The sequence below is a fragment of the Canis aureus genome, chromosome 16, assembly GCF_053574225.1.
Source record: "Canis aureus isolate CA01 chromosome 16, VMU_Caureus_v.1.0, whole genome shotgun sequence".
Taxonomy (NCBI): Eukaryota; Metazoa; Chordata; class Mammalia; order Carnivora; family Canidae; genus Canis; species Canis aureus.
In genome coordinates this window covers 50,604,220-50,624,463 of record NC_135626.1, presented here as the reverse complement: position 1 = coordinate 50,624,463, position 20,244 = coordinate 50,604,220, and the positions used below count along the sequence as shown (strand labels likewise).

At 35.3% G+C, this 20,244-nt stretch overlaps 1 protein-coding gene across 14 annotated transcripts in view; it reads right to left on the bottom strand.

The window, feature by feature from the left end:
- CDC27 (cell division cycle 27) overlaps positions 1–20,244 on the bottom strand; it is a 70,550-nt gene that overhangs the window by 29,335 nt on the left and 20,971 nt on the right. For 7 of the 14 annotated variants that reach the window (XR_013354845.1, XM_077853984.1, XM_077853982.1 and 4 more), the window contains exons 3-9: positions 14,161–14,308; positions 12,476–12,601; positions 8,913–9,010; positions 8,016–8,170; positions 7,704–7,915; positions 6,624–6,738; positions 3,389–3,522 (exon numbers count right to left, since the gene is read on the bottom strand). Coding sequence is in view for 13 of the 14 variants with exons in the window: in XM_077853984.1 (XP_077710110.1) it covers positions 3,389–3,522; positions 6,624–6,738; positions 7,704–7,915; positions 8,016–8,170; positions 8,913–9,010; positions 12,476–12,601; positions 14,161–14,308 (988 nt within the window). In the remaining variant the exon portion in view is untranslated. The remainder of the gene's footprint in view (positions 1–3,388; positions 3,523–6,623; positions 6,739–7,703; positions 7,916–8,015; positions 8,171–8,912; positions 9,011–12,475; positions 12,602–14,160; positions 14,309–20,244) is intronic. The other 7 variants (XM_077853988.1, XM_077853987.1, XM_077853980.1 and 4 more) reach the window with 3 other exon arrangements.

Sequence of the window (20,244 nt, the reverse complement as noted above, 5' to 3'; positions counted from 1 at the left end):
GTAGACAAAATCATTAAGAGTTATTATATTTACATATATTTTTTAATTTTATTTATTTATTCATGAGAGACATGGAGAGAGAGGCAGAGACACAGGCAGAGGGAGAAGCTGGTTCGCTGTGGGGAGCCCAATATGGGACTCGATCCCAGGACCCCAGGATCACGCCCTGAGCCAAAGGCAGATGCTCAACAACTGAGCCACCCAGGTGCCCCCATTAGGAGTTATTATAGATATACTCCATATGCTCAAAAAGATAGAAGAAAGAATGAGCATGTTAAAGGAGAGAACCAAATCAAACCTCTAGAGATGAAAAATAGAACATCTGAGGGTAAAAATATCTATATATTTATATCCTGGGTAGGGTTAATAGCAGATTAGATACTGCAAAAGAAAAGATTAATTAATGTGAACATATAACCATAAACACTATCCAAAATGAAACAAAGGAAAAAGACTGAAAACAAAAATGAACACGGCTGATCTATGGGAGACAATCTCATGGTCTAATATACACGTATGTGGTGTCCCAAAGGAAAGAGGACATGACTAGCAAAAATACTTGAAGGAATTAGAAAAAATGAGCTAAATTTGATAAAAATATGAACTCACAGATCCAAGAAGCTCAACCAATCTGTAGTCTAAGGAAAAGGAAGACTAAATAAGAGCACATCATGATCAAAGAACTCAAAATCCAAGGTAAAAAGACAATTGTAAAACTGTCGGAAAAGAGATGGGTTACATACTGAGGAACAAAAATGAGAATGACAGACTTGTCAGAAACAATACAAGCTAAAGATAGCAGAACATCTTTTTTTTTTTTTTTTAAGATTTTATTTATTTATTCATGAGAGACAGAGAGAGAGAGAGAGAGAGAGAGAGAGAGAGAGAGCCAGAGACACAGGCAGAGGGAGAAGCAGGCTCCATGCAAGGAGCCTGACGCGGGACTCGATCCCCGGCCTCCAGGATCAGGTCCTGGGCTGAAGGCGGCGCTAAACCGCTGAGCCACCGGGGTGCCCAAGACAGCAGAACATCTTTAAAGAAAAAACTACACACAAGAATTCTATATCCAGTGAAAATATTTCAAAAACAAAACCAAAGGTGAAATAAAAATCTCTTAGACATACAAAAAGTTGAAAAAATTCATCACCAGCAGACTTCAACTAGAAGAAATTTTAAGTCTTTCAAGATGAAGGAAAGAGGACACCAAATTGAAATATGAACCTATAGAAAGAAAGAGCACCAGAAATACTAAATATGTGGGTACATTTCTTTTTCCTATTAAAAAAACCCCCAAAACTCTCTATAAGATAACTATTTAAGGGAAAAGCTGTAACAATGCACTATGGGGTTTACACACATAGAAGTAAAATATATGGCAACAGCAGCATAAAGATGGGGAAAAGAGCATGAAAGTATACTGTTACAAGGTTTTATACTACATAATGATATGGTACATTACTTGAAGGCAGATTTGGTAAGTTAAAATGTATACTATAAACACTAAAAAATCCTCTAAAAAGACAAAATAGGGCAGCCCCGGTGGCTCAGCGGTTTAGCGCCGCCTTCAGCCCAGGGCATGATCTTGGAGACCCAGGATCAAGTCCCACGTCGGACTCCCTGCATGGAGCCTGCTTCTCCCTCTGCCTGTGTCTCTGCCTCTCTCTCTCTCTCTGTGTCTGTCATGAATAAATAAATAAAAATCTTAAAAAAAAAAAAAGACAAAATAAAGAGTAAAATTGTTAATAAGGTGATATTATGGTTGAACTGTGTTTCCCCAAAAAATATATTGAAGCCCTAACCCCCAGTACCTCTGAATGTGACTTCTTTGGATGCAGGGTCTTTGTAGATGTAATCAGGTTAAGATGAGGTCATTTAGGGTGAGCTCTGATTCAGTATGACTGGTGTCCTTATAAGAAGAGGGAAATTTGGATATAGAGACACACGGGGAAAGGGAAGATGGCCATGTGAAGACAGAGGCAGATACTGAGATATGCTCCCACAAACTAAGGAACGCCTGGGGCTACCAGAAACTAGAAGAGACAAGGAAGGATCTTCCCTTGGAGGCTTCAGAGGGAGTATGACTCTGTCAACACCTTGATTTTGGATTATACCTTTTTTTTTTTCTTAAGATTTTATTTATTTATTTGAGAGAGAGAGCTAGAGAGTACAAGCAGGGGGAGGGGAGTAGCAGAGGGAGAAGCAGTTCCCCACTGAGCAGGGAGCCCGATGTGGAGCTTGAACTCAGGACCCTGGGATCATGACCTAAATTGAAGACAGACTGAACCACCCAGGCACCCCTGGATTATAGTTTCTACAATTTTAAGTGAATAAACTTATGTTGTTTTAAGCCATTCAGTTTGCAGCACTTTGTTATGGCAGCTGTAGAAAACTAAGATAGGCAATAAAGGAGATAAAATGGAATCAGTAATAATATTAAAAACCCACAAAATTATCACTAAAGTTAATACATTTCTTTAGCTTTAAGTGAAACATATAATTCTGTATTTTATGTTTATATATATTCTTTAAGATTAGTATTTACTCAGCCTGTATGATGTTTTTCTGTAGGAGGCCTCAGGCTCCTCCTCATAACTGAGCCCTAGACAATCCTGGTCACCTGTCTGTGAGCTGGCACTCTTTTGAGACTTACCACCCTGGCATTTCAGAAATATTGAGACCTTTTAGATAGTCAAAGTATATATATGTGTGTGTCTATTTTAAGGGTTATGGTACACGTTCACTATTTTAGGAGACAGAGTTGTATCATTCTTTTCATACGTTAGCTATGGTTTGTTTTTGAGAGGTTGAACAGGAAAAGGAAACCCTATTTAACACCATTTCTGTGTGTCACTGGATTCATTATTTAAAGATTTATCAGAAGATTAATCTTATGATCTGTGTACAGAAGTGCATAATAGGGGAAGGGGAGAATGAAACCTAACTGTACTTGACTAATGAAAGTCATGTAAGGAGAAGAAAATTATTTTGGTGGAGTGTTCAGAATATCTAGTTTAAATAAATTCATGAGTCAATTAGAGTAAAATAAAAAGACATTTTGGTTACCTTTGTCTTGACTTGTATTAAAATACTCAACTAAAAATTACACTATTCTTTTCAGTAAGCTTGAAATTTCTTTAAGATTTTATTTTTAAGTAATCTCTGCACCCAACGTGGGACTCGAATTTACAACCCCAAGGTCAAGAGTCACACACACGCTCTATCAACTGAACCAGCCAGGTAGGTGCCCCTAGAAATTTCTAATTTGACATATTCAAAATTTATAATAGTCATTCTAGAATTCTTGCAAGAGTCAAAACCTGCCCAAAGTGAGTAATGTTTTATAGCAAGAAAAGCCAACAACATAAAATAATGAAACCATAATAAATACCTTGTTTGTGGGCCAGAACTTTGTGTTTGTGCAACAAGAATTGGAGTTACCTCTCGACTATTTCCACTCTGTGAGAAGACAGATTTTGTTCCAGTTTGGCCGATTCTGGCAACAGACTGTAAAACACAAAAAGTCTAAGGTTTGTGAATTATAAATTGCACTGAAAATGGTAAAAGACACCATGATGCTGCTATCTACTTTTCCTAATTCAAGATTTCATAATATATACTGTCATCTGAAAACACAAATTGTCATTATTATTTTTTTAAAGATTTTATTTATTTATGAGAGACACACAGAGAGAGAGAGAGAAAGAGAGAGAGAGGCAGAGACATAGGCAGAGGGAGAAGCTGGCTCCCTGTGGGAAGCCTGATGTGGGACTCAATCCTAGGACCCTGAGATCACGCCCTGAGCCAAAGGCAGATGCTCAACCACTGAGTCACCCAGGCACTCAATTATTGTCATTATTAATGTCAATTAATATATTAGGGTTAACATCAAGCTATTTCCTCATTTTAACCTCAGTATTTTTATCTTTATACTATCCTTTCATTTTTCACTTTAGTTTTTAAGGAAAAACTCAAACTTCCTGAAAAATTCCTAAAAAGCCAATTATTACACATTTTCCAGGGAGGCTAAGTGTTACAAGAATTTGTTGTTGTTGTTGTTAACAAGAATTTTAAGACAGCTGCTACTCTTAAGATTTATGATCTCAGGGCAGCCTGGGTGGCTCAGTGGTTTAGCACCTGCCTTCAGCCCAGCACGTGATCCTGGGGTCTTGGGATCGAGTCCCATGTCGGGCTCCCAGCGTGGAGCCTGCTTCTCCCTCTGCCTGTGTCTCTGCCTCTTTCTATCTCTCTCTCTGTCTCTTGTGGATAAACAAATAAAATCTAAAAAAAAAAAAAAAAAAAAAAAAAGATTTATGATCTCAGATTTATGATCTAATATAAAAAAATAATACACTAAGATTTTATATCCCTTCTTTGACACTTAGCAAGGATATTCTATAGTAGTTCAGAGGAATAAAATTAAAAAAATTACCTGATCATTTCTCACATCCTAAGCATATTGCTCCTAGAATGAACACTTCTTTCTAGTGCGTTGAATTTTTCATTAATTGGTCTCTGTTCACTTGGAGGAGAAAAAAGACTTTCCTGCCCCTCTGTCTTTTCTTTTCCTTTTTTTTTTTTTTTTTTTTAAGATTTTATTTATTTATTCATGAGAGATACAGAGAGAGAGCAGGGAGCCCAACATGGGACTCAATCCCGGGTCTCCTGGATCAGGCCCTGGGCTGAAGGCAGCACTAAACCACTAAGCCACCTGGGCTGCCCCTCTCTGTCTTTTTGTTTTCCCCCTCTGTCTTTTCTAATTTATCACCTGACTTCTATTCATTTTCATCACTTGGCTTGTTTATTTTTTAAAAAGATTTTATTTACTTGACACAGAGAGAAAGAGCACAAGCAAGGAGAGCAGCAGGCAGAGGGAGAGGGAAATGCAGGCTTCTTGCTGAGCAGGGAGCCCCATGTAGGGCAGGATCCCAGAACCCTGAGATCATAACCTGAGCCAAAGGCAGATGCTTAACCAACTGAGCTACCCAGGCGCCTCCTCTTGGCTTCTTTATAAAATAATCTGTGACTGTTACACAAATGGATATTTTTAATTTTTTTACTACCAGATAATTTTCTTCAAAATTATTCTCCAAAATCTATTTACTTTGATAGCCACTGTACATAATTCTCAAAATTTATATAATAACTTATAATAACTAAGTTTCTCACCAGATATGAAAGCCTTATTTTAGTCTTTCCTGTATTCAACGTCACTGATCATGCCCTCCTTTTTGAAACTGTGTATAACTTCCAAAATAGCATGGTATCTTGATTATTTGTCCTATCACTTCATTTGCAGGCCCTTTTTCCTTCCACTGTTTTAAATTAAATATGCTTTGTGTTCCTCCACTATTCTCTTTTCCTAAGAGAGGCTGCCTATTTCAACAGCTTTAATTATTATTTCTATCACCTATTTCTATCATATTCTTTCCTCAACGACTAACTATCCACTAATTATTTTCATCTAATTTACCACTACCTCAAAATTAAACTTTATAATCCTTCCTCCTCTTCATCTCCCAAATTGGGACCTGTATATTCACCTAAGGGACAATTCTGGCCCTTTCTTACTTAACAAAGATCTATGTACTGTACACAATATTCAGTTTGATATTTTTAATTGATACTACATGCAGACTACAAGTACAACTTTCCTGTGAATGTCTTGTACTAGGGTAAGAAGAGAACAGGGACAGAAGAGGATGAGACAGCAAGTGGCTTGAAATCACCTACCGATCACTGACTAACTTGTCCTTGATTGCTATGGCTTGCATGGTTTTGGCCCACTTCACCTACCACACTAATTACTATCCTACTATGTCTTCTTATAATTGTAATAAACCAATTTCAACAATTATACTTTCCATAGCTGCTCTTAAAAATGAGATTTAAGATAATTCACACATTAAGTACTTTGCAGCCCTTTTTTACTAGTCTTGGAGTTTCTATTATTACTATTATTTCTATTAAGGAGCTATTACAGAAACAAAAGTTCACAGATGCTAAGGAATTTTTGGAGTCAAAAAACCAAGAACATATATCTAGGAGGGTAAAGGCTTTATGTCAGTCATATACTAGTATGACTTATTTCGCTTCCATTTCTTAAACATCTATTAAGGATGGCAAAAGGCATTTTACAATACATAACCTAATTTCTCACAGAAACCCTGTACCACAGACCTGTTTCAAACAAATGGCACTTTGACCTCTAATGCCATGGACCTATATAAAAGAACAGTACTTAAAAAGTCTCAAAACTTGTTTTTCTTAATAATGGCAGGTATAATTTCTGTTATTTATATTCAAAGTGATAGAAACCATTTTAATTCTGTTTAAAAAAGGGGGGGGATCAAAAGTAAAAATCTGAGTGTTTATTTCGCTACATGCTGAAATAAAGTATACTTGTGAGTTACAATCTTACATGGCCAAAGAGCAACCAGCTTTGTGTCTCCTACTACAACTGGCAGCTTGTGACAATGATGATCTTCTTTTACATTTAGATCAACAACTCTAAGGTGACAATCCTTATATAAAGTCAGACTCTCTCTGAAATTGCTTTTAACAGGTTGGAATTTTAAATGAATTTCTTTCATCAACATCAAAATTGTATTTCACATGGAAAATACCTTTTTTGAAGGGGCTCCAGTAGATGGCACGTCAATTACAGAAGATGTATTAGTGTAGTTTTGTAAATAGGATCCATCTCCAGGACTTGGGGTTTCTAATGGCAAAATCCCAAAACTGAGAAGAGGTTGAAATCAAGGTGTCAAAAAGTCATCAAGGCATATATAAAGCAGCAGTATACTTAAATTAGAAGGTCTAAAAGGAAGAGAATGGCAAATCAGTCTTGGGGGCAGTGAGGATCTGAGGGGCAGATTTAAAATAAGCTGTGAATGTAGACTACTCCACCCACCATAACTAAATTAAAAAGAAAAAAAAATCAAACAAGGAACTAAATTGAGCAACAACTACTGATCTCAGGAGATTTATTGGAAATAAAGAAGAATGGCTTTGTAAAAGCAAAGATCCAAATGATCAAATTATTTCAAATTCTTGGGATTTATACACTGTTACAGACAGTCTCTAGAGACTACTGAATCCATTTGTGGATTCAGTGAGTTGTTGTAATCTCATGGTCATGGTATTTTAGTTAACTCTCTGGCCCCAGGATCCAATTCATAGCATTTATTCTAGCACAGAATTTTTTATTATGACATTTTTGGGTATGTATCCTCTGGGCTGGGTTCCTGTATTTATACATGCATATACTTCTAATAATTTTGACAAAATATTTCCTATTGATAGGTGTCAATTCTTCTGTGGTTTGGAAAACAGCACTTTAACAGTAACCACTGCTGTCACTGATTATATCATAAGCATTCCAACATTTCAAAGGTTCACTGCTATTCACTGATGCACAGCCAAAAAAGATAGTATCTTTTAACACACAGACTAGCTGAAGAAGACATATTGAGGAGTTTTACATTTTTCTCCAATATTTAGTATTAAATTTTTTATCACAGGTGGTGTATTTCTTTTACTTCATTTTCTGAAAACAGAATAGGTCCATTATTGACTTACTAAATGCTTCTATTTTCATGACGATTTATAAGTTGCTGTTCATATTAATTGATTTCTAATCATATGAATTATTACAGATCATTTAATATTATAGCACACTTTAAAGTATTTTTTGTTTGTCTTACCTTGGGGTTAATGGGCTAAGAGCAGCTGGTCCTCCTAATAAGCTTCGACCAGTTTTTGGTTTATTTTGAACCTGTTTAGATAATATGGAAGTTCCTGTTCCAAGAGGGACAGTATCTGGTGAAATTACAGCTGAATCAATGTAAGACACTGAGGAATCTGTATTCAAGGAGTACTTTGAATTGGACGATTCTAAATTCAGTCTGTTTAATTCCTGAAACAGAAAATTTCTACCATGTCATTTATGATACATTATTTAGTTTATTCTTTTCTGTTTTTCATAATAGTTGAATACTAGTATATGATACACTTACAATTGTGTCTTGAGGTGTTTCTGTAAGAACGGTCTCAGGCTGTCTGTGAGATAAACTATGATTAGATACTAGTGTTGTACATGAGCTGGGCAGACAGTTGCTAAAGTTCTGTAAAGATGTTAATTTAAATGTTTGGTCAGGATCTGGCTTTTCACCTGTGAAGCAGAAAAAAAAATATGCCTCTGAGGATATGAGGATTAATATTTTTTTTCAGATATGCATAAATCAGTGAAAATAAGGCCTTATAAAGTTTTAAAGTTCTCCTTTCTCAGCTAATCAAATTTACCTCCTAAAAGCCCATCTATCAATTTATTATAAAAATTTACCCCTCAGATAAAGCTATAAATTTAGAAATTAAACTGAACTATAATAACACTAATTTTTAATATAACAATTCATAAGAAAATGCAGATTTCTGTGTTTGTTTTAAAGCAGAAAGCAACCAGATCTCACCTGACTCAAGGTAAGGAGTGATGGTCAAGAATTGAAACCCAACAGACATTATAGTTTTAAGCACTTCCATGTACATATAACACAATGTTTTAAAATTATCCTTTTTGCATCCTAGAGCACATATACTAGGATACTCTTTCCCCATACTCTCCAGGTCTTATTTACCTAACAGTTTCTGCTCTGGGCAATCTATTATTTTCTTTCCTTACCTAAAAAGCTATTTTGGCTAGTGTTATACTCACAATTAAACTCATTCTAGAGGACACAAGGTCACATCATTTCTTAAACATGATTCTATTATCTTATTTCTTGTTCTCAATTTTAACAGCCTTTAGCTCTGAAAAATATTTTTCTTATGAATAATTTTATCACTCTCCAAAAATTAAGGAGGAGGAAAAAAGAATAAGTAGGGGAACCCTCCCCTAGCCACCTCTATAAACCTACCTATTTCACATAATGATTCAAAGGGGGACCAGAGGAAAGGATTTAAACTAAGGCTCTTTTGGTAACATTCTGATCCTTTGGCAAGCCGATCTGTCTTGCTGTAAAGACAAACAAATAGATTAGACAAGCTACACAACCCAAAACACTATGAAGAAATTTTTGATACAAAAATTAAGGTAACTCTTATATATGTATTTGTACAAACATATTTAAATTCTGAGAGTACTCTTCTTGATGCTTCCCTAAATTACCAGGTTCCCCTTCTTACCATTCTTCTATCTCTATTATTTAGGGCAGTTCAAATGAAAAGTCTGGTGAAAGCAAGCAGAACATGAATTGAATGAAATACTAGCCTAATAAACTGTTACTGCCTTCTTCAGGCAGAATTAAAATAGCTTTTGGTTTCCTGTCAGATGCTAGAATTACTGAAGGAGAGGTGGATAATACCCAAATATTTCAGCCTTATTCTTAATTTTTAATGTAATATCCCAGTGGTAATTTTGGAAGTAACTTAAATGCTTTAAACATAGCATATCTAAATGATCAGATTTTCTAATGAAGTAGAAAATGGCAAATGGCAAAATCCCAAAACTGAGAAGAGGTTGAAATCAAGGTGTCGCTTTTTTTTAGGTTTTATTTTTTTAAGTAATCTCTACTCTCAGTGTGGGGCTCAAACTTACAATTCTGAGATCAAGAGTAGCTCTTAATGAAAAAAGTTTCCCAAAGAATTGGGGTGAAAAAATTATTAAGATGGTACTGGTACCATCTAAGAACAAGACTTACTACTGGTTGTATCCTAAACATAGAAGTATTATGAGAAAAAAAAAAAGTCTCATGAGCTACTATAGACAAAAAGACCAGTAAAGAGACAAAAAGATATTCTAATAAGCTATAGCTACAAAACCACAACAGGTATGTATCTAGATTACTGGGTGCAGTTTTGGTCATAAAACAGGCACATGACAGCTGAAATGAAAAGCCATGTTTTTGGAGCAGAGTTTTCCCCCACTGGATATATAACCCTTTAATATTTATGATGAATTAAAGGGACCCTTCCTTTATTCTTTCAAAGAGAGGAGGGAAAAAAAACCCTCATGGTTAGGGCCTGATTCAACTGTATCTTCAAAACTTGTTAATAATCTTGTTTAAAAATAATTAGTAATACATATATTTTTAAACACTTTTTTGGCTTTATTAACCTTTATTTGAAATAATTTTAGACTCATATACAAGTTGCAAAAATAGAATTCCCAGGTACCCTACATCCAGCTCCCTCAATGACAAAAATCTGACATAACCACAGCACAGTTATCAAAACTGGGAAATTGACAATAGCATAATAACTGTAAACTAAACCACAGACTTTATTTGGATTTCAGCAGTTCTTACATGCACTCATTTGTTTATGAAAAGTTTTGTGAAATTTTATTGTGTAATCACCATCACAATCAGGATACAGAACTGTTCCAACAGCCCAGAGAAACTCCACAGCTGCCTCTGCACAGCCACACTTGCCTCAATTCTACTCTCTGATCTGACAACCACTAATCTGTCTCTATCATAATCCTATCATATCTATGTTTTATGATAAATTTTGTTGCTCCGCATCATCAGCACTTGGTATTGTCCAGTTATTTTAGCCATTCAAACAGGAGTGCAGTAGTTTCTAACAGTGTTTTTTACTTGTCTTTCCTTGAGAGCTAATGATTTGGTATATCTTCTCATGTGCTTACTTACCATCCATATATCCTCTTTGGTAAAATGTTCACTCAAATATCTCACCCATATTCTAATTAATTTCCTAATTTCTAAATTTCTTATTATTGGGAATTCAAGAGACAAATCTGTTTCTACCAAGTCTTCCCTACTTAACATTTTACCCCTCCCTTCTTAATCAGGTAGAACTGATTATTCCCTCCTTCGGACAAAATACTGCTCAAATTTTAATCACAGCATTTTTATTGTGATGATAAAAACTTACAAACTTTTGTTTATTGCTTCTCCCCTATTATAAATCTCTGAGGGCAGGGACTGTGAGTTAATTATCTTTATATTCCCAGTGCCAAGTACTGTGTCTAGCCATAAATGGAGGATGGACCTCAAAATTTCTTGAATAAATGACAAGAATAATCATAGTCGCAGGAACTAAAATTCATTACTCCAAGTCCTTTTATTTATTTTATTTATTTATTTTTTAAAAGCCATGAGCCAAGGACCGAGCACAGCTTTTTTATTTTTTATTTTTTAAATTTTTATTTATTTATGATAGTCACACACAGAGAGAGAGAGGCAGAGACACAGGCAGAGGGAGAAGCAGGCTCCATGCACCGGGAGCCTGACGTGGGATTTGATCCTGGGTCTCCAGGATCACGCCCTGGGCCAAAGGCAGGCACTAAACCGCTGCGCCACCCAGGGATCCCCCTCCAAGTCCTTTTATTAAGATAAATGAAGACATTGATATTATATCTTTACTTACTCCTGTTCTCAAAAGAGTGGTGTCATCTGAAAATGAGGCCCAAAATTCAGCCAAAGAATTTATTCTGTTCAAAAAGGCATTTTCAAGGTTTTTAAAAAACTATTCAAACTAGCCTCACTTTTATCTTAAATAGACAAGCAATTCTCAACCATTTCTCCTATAATATGTAACAGGTGACATTTATACATGCAATACACTCCCATGGGTAGTTTGAACATTTCCTGTTACCTAACTATATCTCTACCCTCTACTCCCCAACTCAAACAGTATTTCAGAATAGAAATCATTGTGAACAATATTATAGTGATGACTTTGAATTCATTCTCACTTGCTTTCAAAAGACTAAATTTAAATAAATGTAAAGAAACTTTAAATACATTTAAAATTCTTTGCAAATTGCTATTATTTCAACTACCATTATAGGAAATTTCTTATGACATGCCTCAAAATTAGGATGGCAAACCAGATGGGAATTGCTATTTTATTTATTACTAAAACTTGCGTTCAGTCTTTGTTCTAAGGAGATGTAATATTTAATATAAAAGAGAAAACTTTACTCATTTCTTCTTTTTCCTCAGTGGATCACATGAAAATATTCTCCTCACCCAAGGTAAACCCATATGTACATTCAATTATTAGGTAGTGCTGCTGTAGCTACTATCATTAAGGCAAAGTGGATAGTCAAAAATGGGATCAACATCTCTACTACTTTATAGGTTTTTTTTTTTTTTTAAGATTTTACTTATTTATTCATGAGACACACACAGAGAGAGAGAGAGAGAGAGAGAGAGAGAGAGAGAGGCAGAAACATAGGCAGAAGGAGAAGCAGGCTCCATGCAGGGAGCCTGATGTGGGACTCGATCCTGGGACTCCAGGATCACGCCCTGGGCCGAAGGCAGGTGCCCAACTGCTGAGCTACCCAGGCAGCCTTACTACTTTATAGTTTTAACAAGGTCAAAGAACTAAAAGACTGGTGTACTCTTCAGCCAAGTGCTGTTTGATAAACATGGATAATATAAGTTTTTTTAAACCACAAAGACCTAGTACTAGAAACAATCTTCAGGTAATTTGATTCGTTCTTACTTACCAATATACATGTCCCAACAACGAAAGAGTAAAGCAAGCTGAATCACCAAACTCAGTAACAATATCATCATGGCTTTTCTGCTTATTAAACACTCCACCAGATAAGATCTGTTCCCCTTCTGCAAGCCTTTAAAACACAAATTTACAGATTAACAAATGTCAGTATAAAAAGTACTGTGTGTAAAGACATTCTTTATTATCAATGTACTTCCTAATATGGAAACAGATAAAGTAAAAAGTCCATGGCACCTTTAGAACAGCAACAACTATGTATTTAGAATAATTTGGAGACTGGAAATTTATGATCTTAAAATTCCAGTCTTGCCTTTAAAAACAGAACCAGATAAATTTAGTCTCTGTATGTACAAATGTAGTCTGAGCAACATACACGTATTACTCATATCCAAAGAAATGGAAGGCCATTATACAGGGGGAAAATGTGGATGGTTCTTCATTAACAGATGTGGTGGTCCTTTTTAGTTCTATAATTTCTTGAAATAGGAATTGGCAAGCAAATTAAACAAGACTAACAGATTTTAACTAAAAACTGCATACTTAATGGTCTCATTTTTAGGTTTATATTTGTCAATTATGTTTTCTTGATATAGAAAATCACAAGTGTTACCCAAGGCAAAAAAAAAAAAAAGACCTGACTTCTCTATATGTTTTTAGCATATCAGAGTTTGTAATGGTTTCTGTTCTAAAGTTTTTTTCAAACATCATGTGGAAAACCCTCATGTAAGTTTACACAGCATATCCTAAACACAAAAGGTGATATCTACAGTTCTTTTACTGTCAGTGGGACTTTTAAAAAACCATGACTACTTGTGAATAGGTAAGAATGTCTAAGGTTAAGAACTGACTTAAGAAACTAGCTAATTAAATAAAATTTTTAAGAATTTAACATTAGAACCTTTGGAGTAAAAATAATTCAGTAACAAATGTTTCAGAAATTTTATAAATATTTTAGCTAGCTTTAACTTAAAAAGTCATCAATTAGACAATAGACAAATACAATAGTTATTATTAGTCTGGGAAGACCTCATTAGGCTTATTTGTGTCCTCTCACTATAAAACTACAAACTAAATTCACTTACAGCCTTTTACAATTATTCCATCTCTTTCAGCACAGAAGAGTTTAATATAAGATAACTACCTACATCTATAGCTGCCTCCAGATTCAGAATAGGGACAGCTGACTTGATTTAACAGTAATGTTCAAAGTAAGTGTTCTCTTGAATCTGCCCCCTTGCTTCAAAGGGATAGGAGTAGTGGTTCCCAAATAGAATGATCTTGAAAGGCAAATAATTATACAGCTACTTAGACACAACGAAGTGTTAATCTCAGGTGAACAGGTAAAGAGGTTTTCAGGCTTATTCCATTTGAAAGCAAAGAAAGGAAATAATACTTCAGATAATTCTGGAAAATGCTAGTAATCAGTTATAACTTAAGTTTCTTCAGAGTTAAATTCTAATATTTATTACCATAACAATGAAATCGCTCCATAACAAAAATGATAATGCCATAGGCAACAGTATAAACATTTTAAGTTATTGAAACAGACAAATCTCTACTACCAAATAAGAGGGGAGAAAGGGAGTCAGAGTTTAATCTATCAAAAGGATTTTATCCAAAATTCTACAGTGTAAGTAAACAAAATTAGATAGAAAAGATTTAAAAACTTACTTGCTGAGATCAACACAACATTTTGCAAGCAGGTATTTACACTGCGGTGTAGTACAACTGTGTCCTTTCAAGAGTCTATATGCTTTATATGCCTTTCCTGAGCGGTAATAACAGGTTGCCAATAAAAACAAGGCTTCCTCTGAGTGTACTAAGAGCACATATGAAAAAAAATGGCTATTATTCAGTATGTTGAAAGGTAATCACTGTTTATCTGGTAATAAACAAGTTTAGCAACAAAAAATTAGTCATGTTATTTAATATAAAACAATCATTTATTAATCCAAATTTGAATTGAGAAATACTTTACTGATAGAAATCTTAGCTCCCCAAGTTCTGATTACCTTCTTACAAATAACCAAGGAAATAATACAATGAAGACAGTCATTGTATTTTCTATAAATCCTTAAGAAAAGCATGTGCTTCTGCACACACCTACACACCCACACCTACCTTTAAATAGAATACTACTAAACTGTCTTTCTTTTTGCTAATATTTTTCTAATAGACTCTTTGAGAGAAAAGAAGTTAAATTTCATGAGAGGAAAACTCAGGATTATAAAGCTAATTACCAATCTGAAATTATTTTCTAAATTAAAAAAGGACCAGATTTTTAAAAACACACACTTATTTCTAACACCAAATATACACTAAATTATATTCAAGATAATTTAAGACAAAAGAAAAATTCTAAATTGTGAATACCCACAACACTTAAACACTCAATTGACAAACTTAACACTTCTACAGTGACAATTATTACACTGGCCTGCAATGGCAAGAGCAGAATTATTCAATTTGTTCCCTAGGCTTCATTTAGGAAATTAATGAAATGTGGCATTTCCCCCCCTTATTTACTGTCTCCCAAACTGACCATCACCTCACTTCTATCATTGCAAGCTCCCAACCAATCTAGGTAAGAATCCTTAGAGGAAACAACAAAGGAGAAAGAAAGAAGACAAATCACAAATCTGTGCTTCTAAAAATGGGTTATATGATAATCTCAGTTGGGTTGAGGAATGTTCTAAACCAGTGGTTCTAAAGTGTGGTCCCTCTACTAGCATCAGCATGACTTGGGAGCTTGTTAGAAACAGAAACTCTTAGCTTCATGTTAGAGACACTAAGTCAATAATTCTGGGAATGGGTACTACCAATCTGTGTTGTAACAAACCCTTCAGGCAATTCTGATGCACACTGAAGTTTGAGAATCACTACTCTAGCGGACAAGATAAACTTGTCACATTTTCTTAAAAAGTTGACTTCACTCAAAGTTCAGGATAAAAAAAGGTAATTTGAAAGTTTACTCTTACAAAGGTTCTTTTGGGTCATATATACATGCAAGCAAAAACTAACAAAACCTTTCTTCTCTGGTCTTTTTCATGAAACCCTAGTACAAAAGAAATATGCAATGAATGATATGTAGTAAATGATAAGAAAATCTGGCAACATGTTAATGGAATGTACATAGTAGTAGGGCATCAGAAGCAAAAAAAAAATGAACAGGAAGCTCTATTGCAGTGAGAACAAATTCTTAATTTCACTGAACTCTAAGTGCTAATTCACATAAAATAGAAAGTGTGATTTCTTCTTGATTTTGCAAAGGCCTGGTTTGACTTATAAGTTTTTTTAAAATATTTTATTCATTTATTCATGAGAGACACACAGAGAGTCAGAGACATAGGCAGAGGGAGACTTGATGTGGGACTTGATCCCAGGACCCCAGGATCATGACCCAAGCCAAAGGCAGATGCTCAAGCACCGAGCCACCCAGGTGCCCCTCACTTATGAGTTTTTAAAAACTACTGATTACGCCAACAAAAATGGCTCCCCAAAACTAGTTTTACTTTTAACAATGCTTTATCAAATGTTTTATCAAATATTTTGCTTATAAATATTTGATTATGTTTAGGTCCATTTTCTTTTTTTTTTTTTAAGATTTTATTTATTCATGAGAGACATAGAGAGGCAGAGACATAGGCAGGAGGAGAAGCAGGCTCCCTATGGGGAGCCCAGTGCAGGACTCGATCCCAGGACCCCAGGATCACAACCTGAGCCGAAGGTAGACGCTCAACCACTGAGCCACCCCAGGCATCCCCGTTTAGGTCTATTTTCACTGCAGAAAAATTCCATATAACATAAAGATACCAAATATTCTGTCTGTGATTTTAGTGCCATACTGTAATTACCTTTTTGAAGTGTAATAACTTAAAATCTACCAGTTCAGATGGGAATATGGATTGGAAGTTTAAGCACACCTTAAGGTTAATGAAAGTGTAAGATATTGAAGTAAATCCAGAACCACTTGAAGGGCTATGAAAGACTTGGAGAGACCTGGGTGGTTTTTGAGGCTCCTCAGAAATAACTCAACAGTCCAAAACACTGAACCAGTTGTAGTGTGTTATAATAAAGCTAAAAAGCATACACTATTAACAAAGAGATTTCATCTGAACAGTAACTCCATTGATTGACAGTGGCTGCCTCAGGTGCTAAATTAAAAAAACTTCTAAGGCTGATCATGGCTTAGCTAGTTAAGTGTGCAGAGATCAAAGTAACAGGATGACCTAGAAATAGTTATAGATGTCTGCATGACATTTATTTACCATCCTTCACTTAGAGCCTTAAATTGAAATATGTGATTGGGAATTATATGGTCCATAATATATTTTATAACCAGAAATAAAGTCAACATGGACTCCACAGTCACTCTTGATGTAATACTGAGAAATCAATCATGTACTAGTTAAATTATGGTACATCCATATGATGGAACACTCTCGAGTTGTCAAAAGAAGAAAAAAAGTCACAGAAAGATTTCCAGAATGCATTGTTAAGTGAAAAAAGCAAAAACAAAAAAGAAGTTGTAGAACAGTACTGAAGCTCCTCTTCTTACAGATTAGGCTTCAAAAATTGAAAGGTCATTTTATAGAAGTCCAAAATAATTAAGGGGGTTTAGGCTTGCATCCTCCAGATACATTTCCATCAAATAGGAAGGTGAATTAGTCCCTCAGTGCTTTCAAAGCAGAGAAGACACCTCTTCTTCATGTTGACTTACAATGTAAATGAGCAGCCTTTTCCAAAACGGACTAGTTTTGGCAAGACTTAAAAGTCTGATGAATGAGGATTCTCTAGTCTTGATAAACTCTACAATTACTATACAGAACTGCTTAGAGGTTAGAGTACTCTGCTGTTGTCTTGTCATGAACTCTGACGTCGTGAGTATTCAAAGGGCATAGAATCTATGAAATCATCTATGATTTGTGACACACTTTTCACCTTAATTTTTTTTTTAAGATTTCACTTATTTATTTGAGAGAGAGAGCGCATGCGCACGAGAGCACACAAGCTGAGCAAGAGGCAGAGAGAGAAGCAGACTCCCTGCTGACCAAGAGGCCCGATGCAGGGCTACATACATCCCAGGATCCTGGGATCATGACCTGAGCTGAAGGCAGAGGCTTAACCAACTGAGCCACCCAGATGCCCCACTTTTCATCTTGATTATCTTTTTTAAGTTCTTAAATCAAGGATAGGCAGTACAACACATGTGTTAGAACTATGGACTCTAGACTGCTTGGGCTCAGATTCCAGCACCACCACTTATTAGCTTCATAACTTATGGCAAGTTAGTTTCTTAGTCTCTCAAGTTTTTCATCTGTAAAATAAGGACATAAGAGATACTGATTTTCTAAGGGTGCTACTAGGATTCAATGAATTAACATAAAGAGTACTGAGGATAGTACTTGACCCATAGTAAGAGCTGTATGTGCTATTATCAAATTATCTTCGGGTTTCTCCTTAATTGACAATACCTGAGTAGTCATTTGATAGTAATGTGGGTTATACGTACACGGCACTGAGCTACAAGCTCAAATACTTCCATTTCATCACTAACGTTTCTTTTGCTGAAGGATTTCAATTGTCTGGGTGCTGTGCTTTTCAGATGCCACATGATGCATTCCATCCTTTAGAGTCATTTCTATTGTTAAATACCTCATTTACATGTACAACATGAGTATTTTAATATTATTCCCACTTTTTTTCTCTGCAGTTGTTTACACCCTAAATTTCAGTACTAACTCGTTTTATATTTGTTGTATATGACAGGATTAATAACGGTTTAAAATACCTTGAGGCCAGGCATAGAGTAAATAGGTAAGAGGGGTGAAGGAAGGCTTAGAAAGGCTTTTAGTGTTGAAGCGGGGAAAGTGGGCATTTGTAAGGAGAAAGCAGATGGCCAGATTGTACAGGGCTTTGCAAGCTGTCTAAAGATTTAGGGATACATCCTTATAGCAATCAGATAGCTCTGAAGCATTTTAAGAAAGAAAGTAAGGAGAATGGGTTGATTTGGGAAGTGGAAAGAAGAGGCAGGGAAGGATAGATATGGGAAGACCAATTAGGAAGCTTTTCTAGTAAGAGATGTCTTAGATTAGTGTAGGAATGTTATGAATCCAACTTTGTATGCATTGAGGTTGGTGTGTGTGATGTTTGTATGAAACAGCTAAATTAATGCAATGAAACAGTTGAGTCTCAAGTTAAAAAATGTTTGTTGGGAAGACTTGAGTCTTAATCACTAACACATTATAAAAATGAAGGCTATCACAATTAAGTAGGATCATCTTTTTCACTGGCAAGCATTTAACTATGCTGGTAAAGGTTAGCTAAGCCAATGGGCCAGATATCCTTTTGGAGGCTCCCCCTCTCCCAATATAACAAGCTGACAGAATTTTTAGACTAGATATATGTATTAAATTCTCCAATAATGACCTAAAAATGAAACCACATCATTAGCAGCATTCTGGATATTTCCACTTAATAATGACCTTAACATAAATTGGTAAATAATTTTTTATTAAATGTTGCCATTTGTAGTCACATATTTCTGTGAGTTTGGGCTCTCAATATCACAGCTAAGACAGAGAAGAGAAACAGATGCTGAACCTTTTACTCTGGTTCACTTCTCTTCAACTAAGCCCAATTTACTGAAATCAACATACCCAGTGCAATTTCTACATCTGGCCCATTAATCATTAAGACAGGTAGAGAACTATTTTATGATAACATAAAATGTATTTATACTTAAACATTTTGTAGTGTAGGATACAAAATCTACATTGAGAGAGAGAATACTAGATTTCAAGCAACTGTGAGCTTTGCACAAGGACCCTCAAGATAACTTAGGGAACACATGTTGACACAATTTCTTCAGCTACTTTTTTCCCTGCTTTTCACCAGTTACATAAAATTGCCAACCCCATATGTTCTCATAAATAGCAATTTTTCATCTTTTCCCAGAGGTCCTAGGCATATCCTTATAAGATAAAATGCACACAAACTTACATCTGGTTAGTTTTCTAAACAAAAATAAATCATCTCGCTCCAAGGACCTATCATATTAATTGTATTAATGTATTCTTTGCCCATATAGTCTAAGGCTGTTTCTGTTTGTTCCTAACCACCCATTTCTATTTATTCCCAACAGCTAAATATATATATATTACAATTAAAAACCTTAAAAAATTTTAGAGGTACTATATGCTATCTATTAGTGCAAGGGGAAAAGCTGAATCTATATTCTGTCCAGCAGTTAATCAATTAGCAATGGAGAAAAACCTAGGTCAAGGAGATCAGGTATTGGGAGTGGGAAGGAAAAATAGGTGCTTACAATGGCAGAAGGGGATATGAAGGGAAATGATAAGATTAGGACAGTTTTTCCAAACAGCAAGTCTCAATTCACTGTGGATTGTGAAATCAATTTAGTGGATATCAACCTGCATTAAAACAACAACAACATCAACAAACACTCAAATAGAAAATATCAGAGTGCATCATATACAAGTTAAAAAAAAAAATCTGACAAGCCACTGTATTAGAATATGCTAGCGGAGAGGAACTTGTAAAAGACTTCCTACGTGCCAGAAACTACAGCTGATTACTATAGTTAGTGCTGAAAACTATCTTGTTAAATAGATATTCTTCTTCCTAATTTAAAGATGAGGAACATTAGGCTCAGAATAACTTCTTACCTAAGAGCAAATGAACATGTGAGTTGACAGTCTCTCTTAGACCATTTTGTCTACACCACAGTCTAGG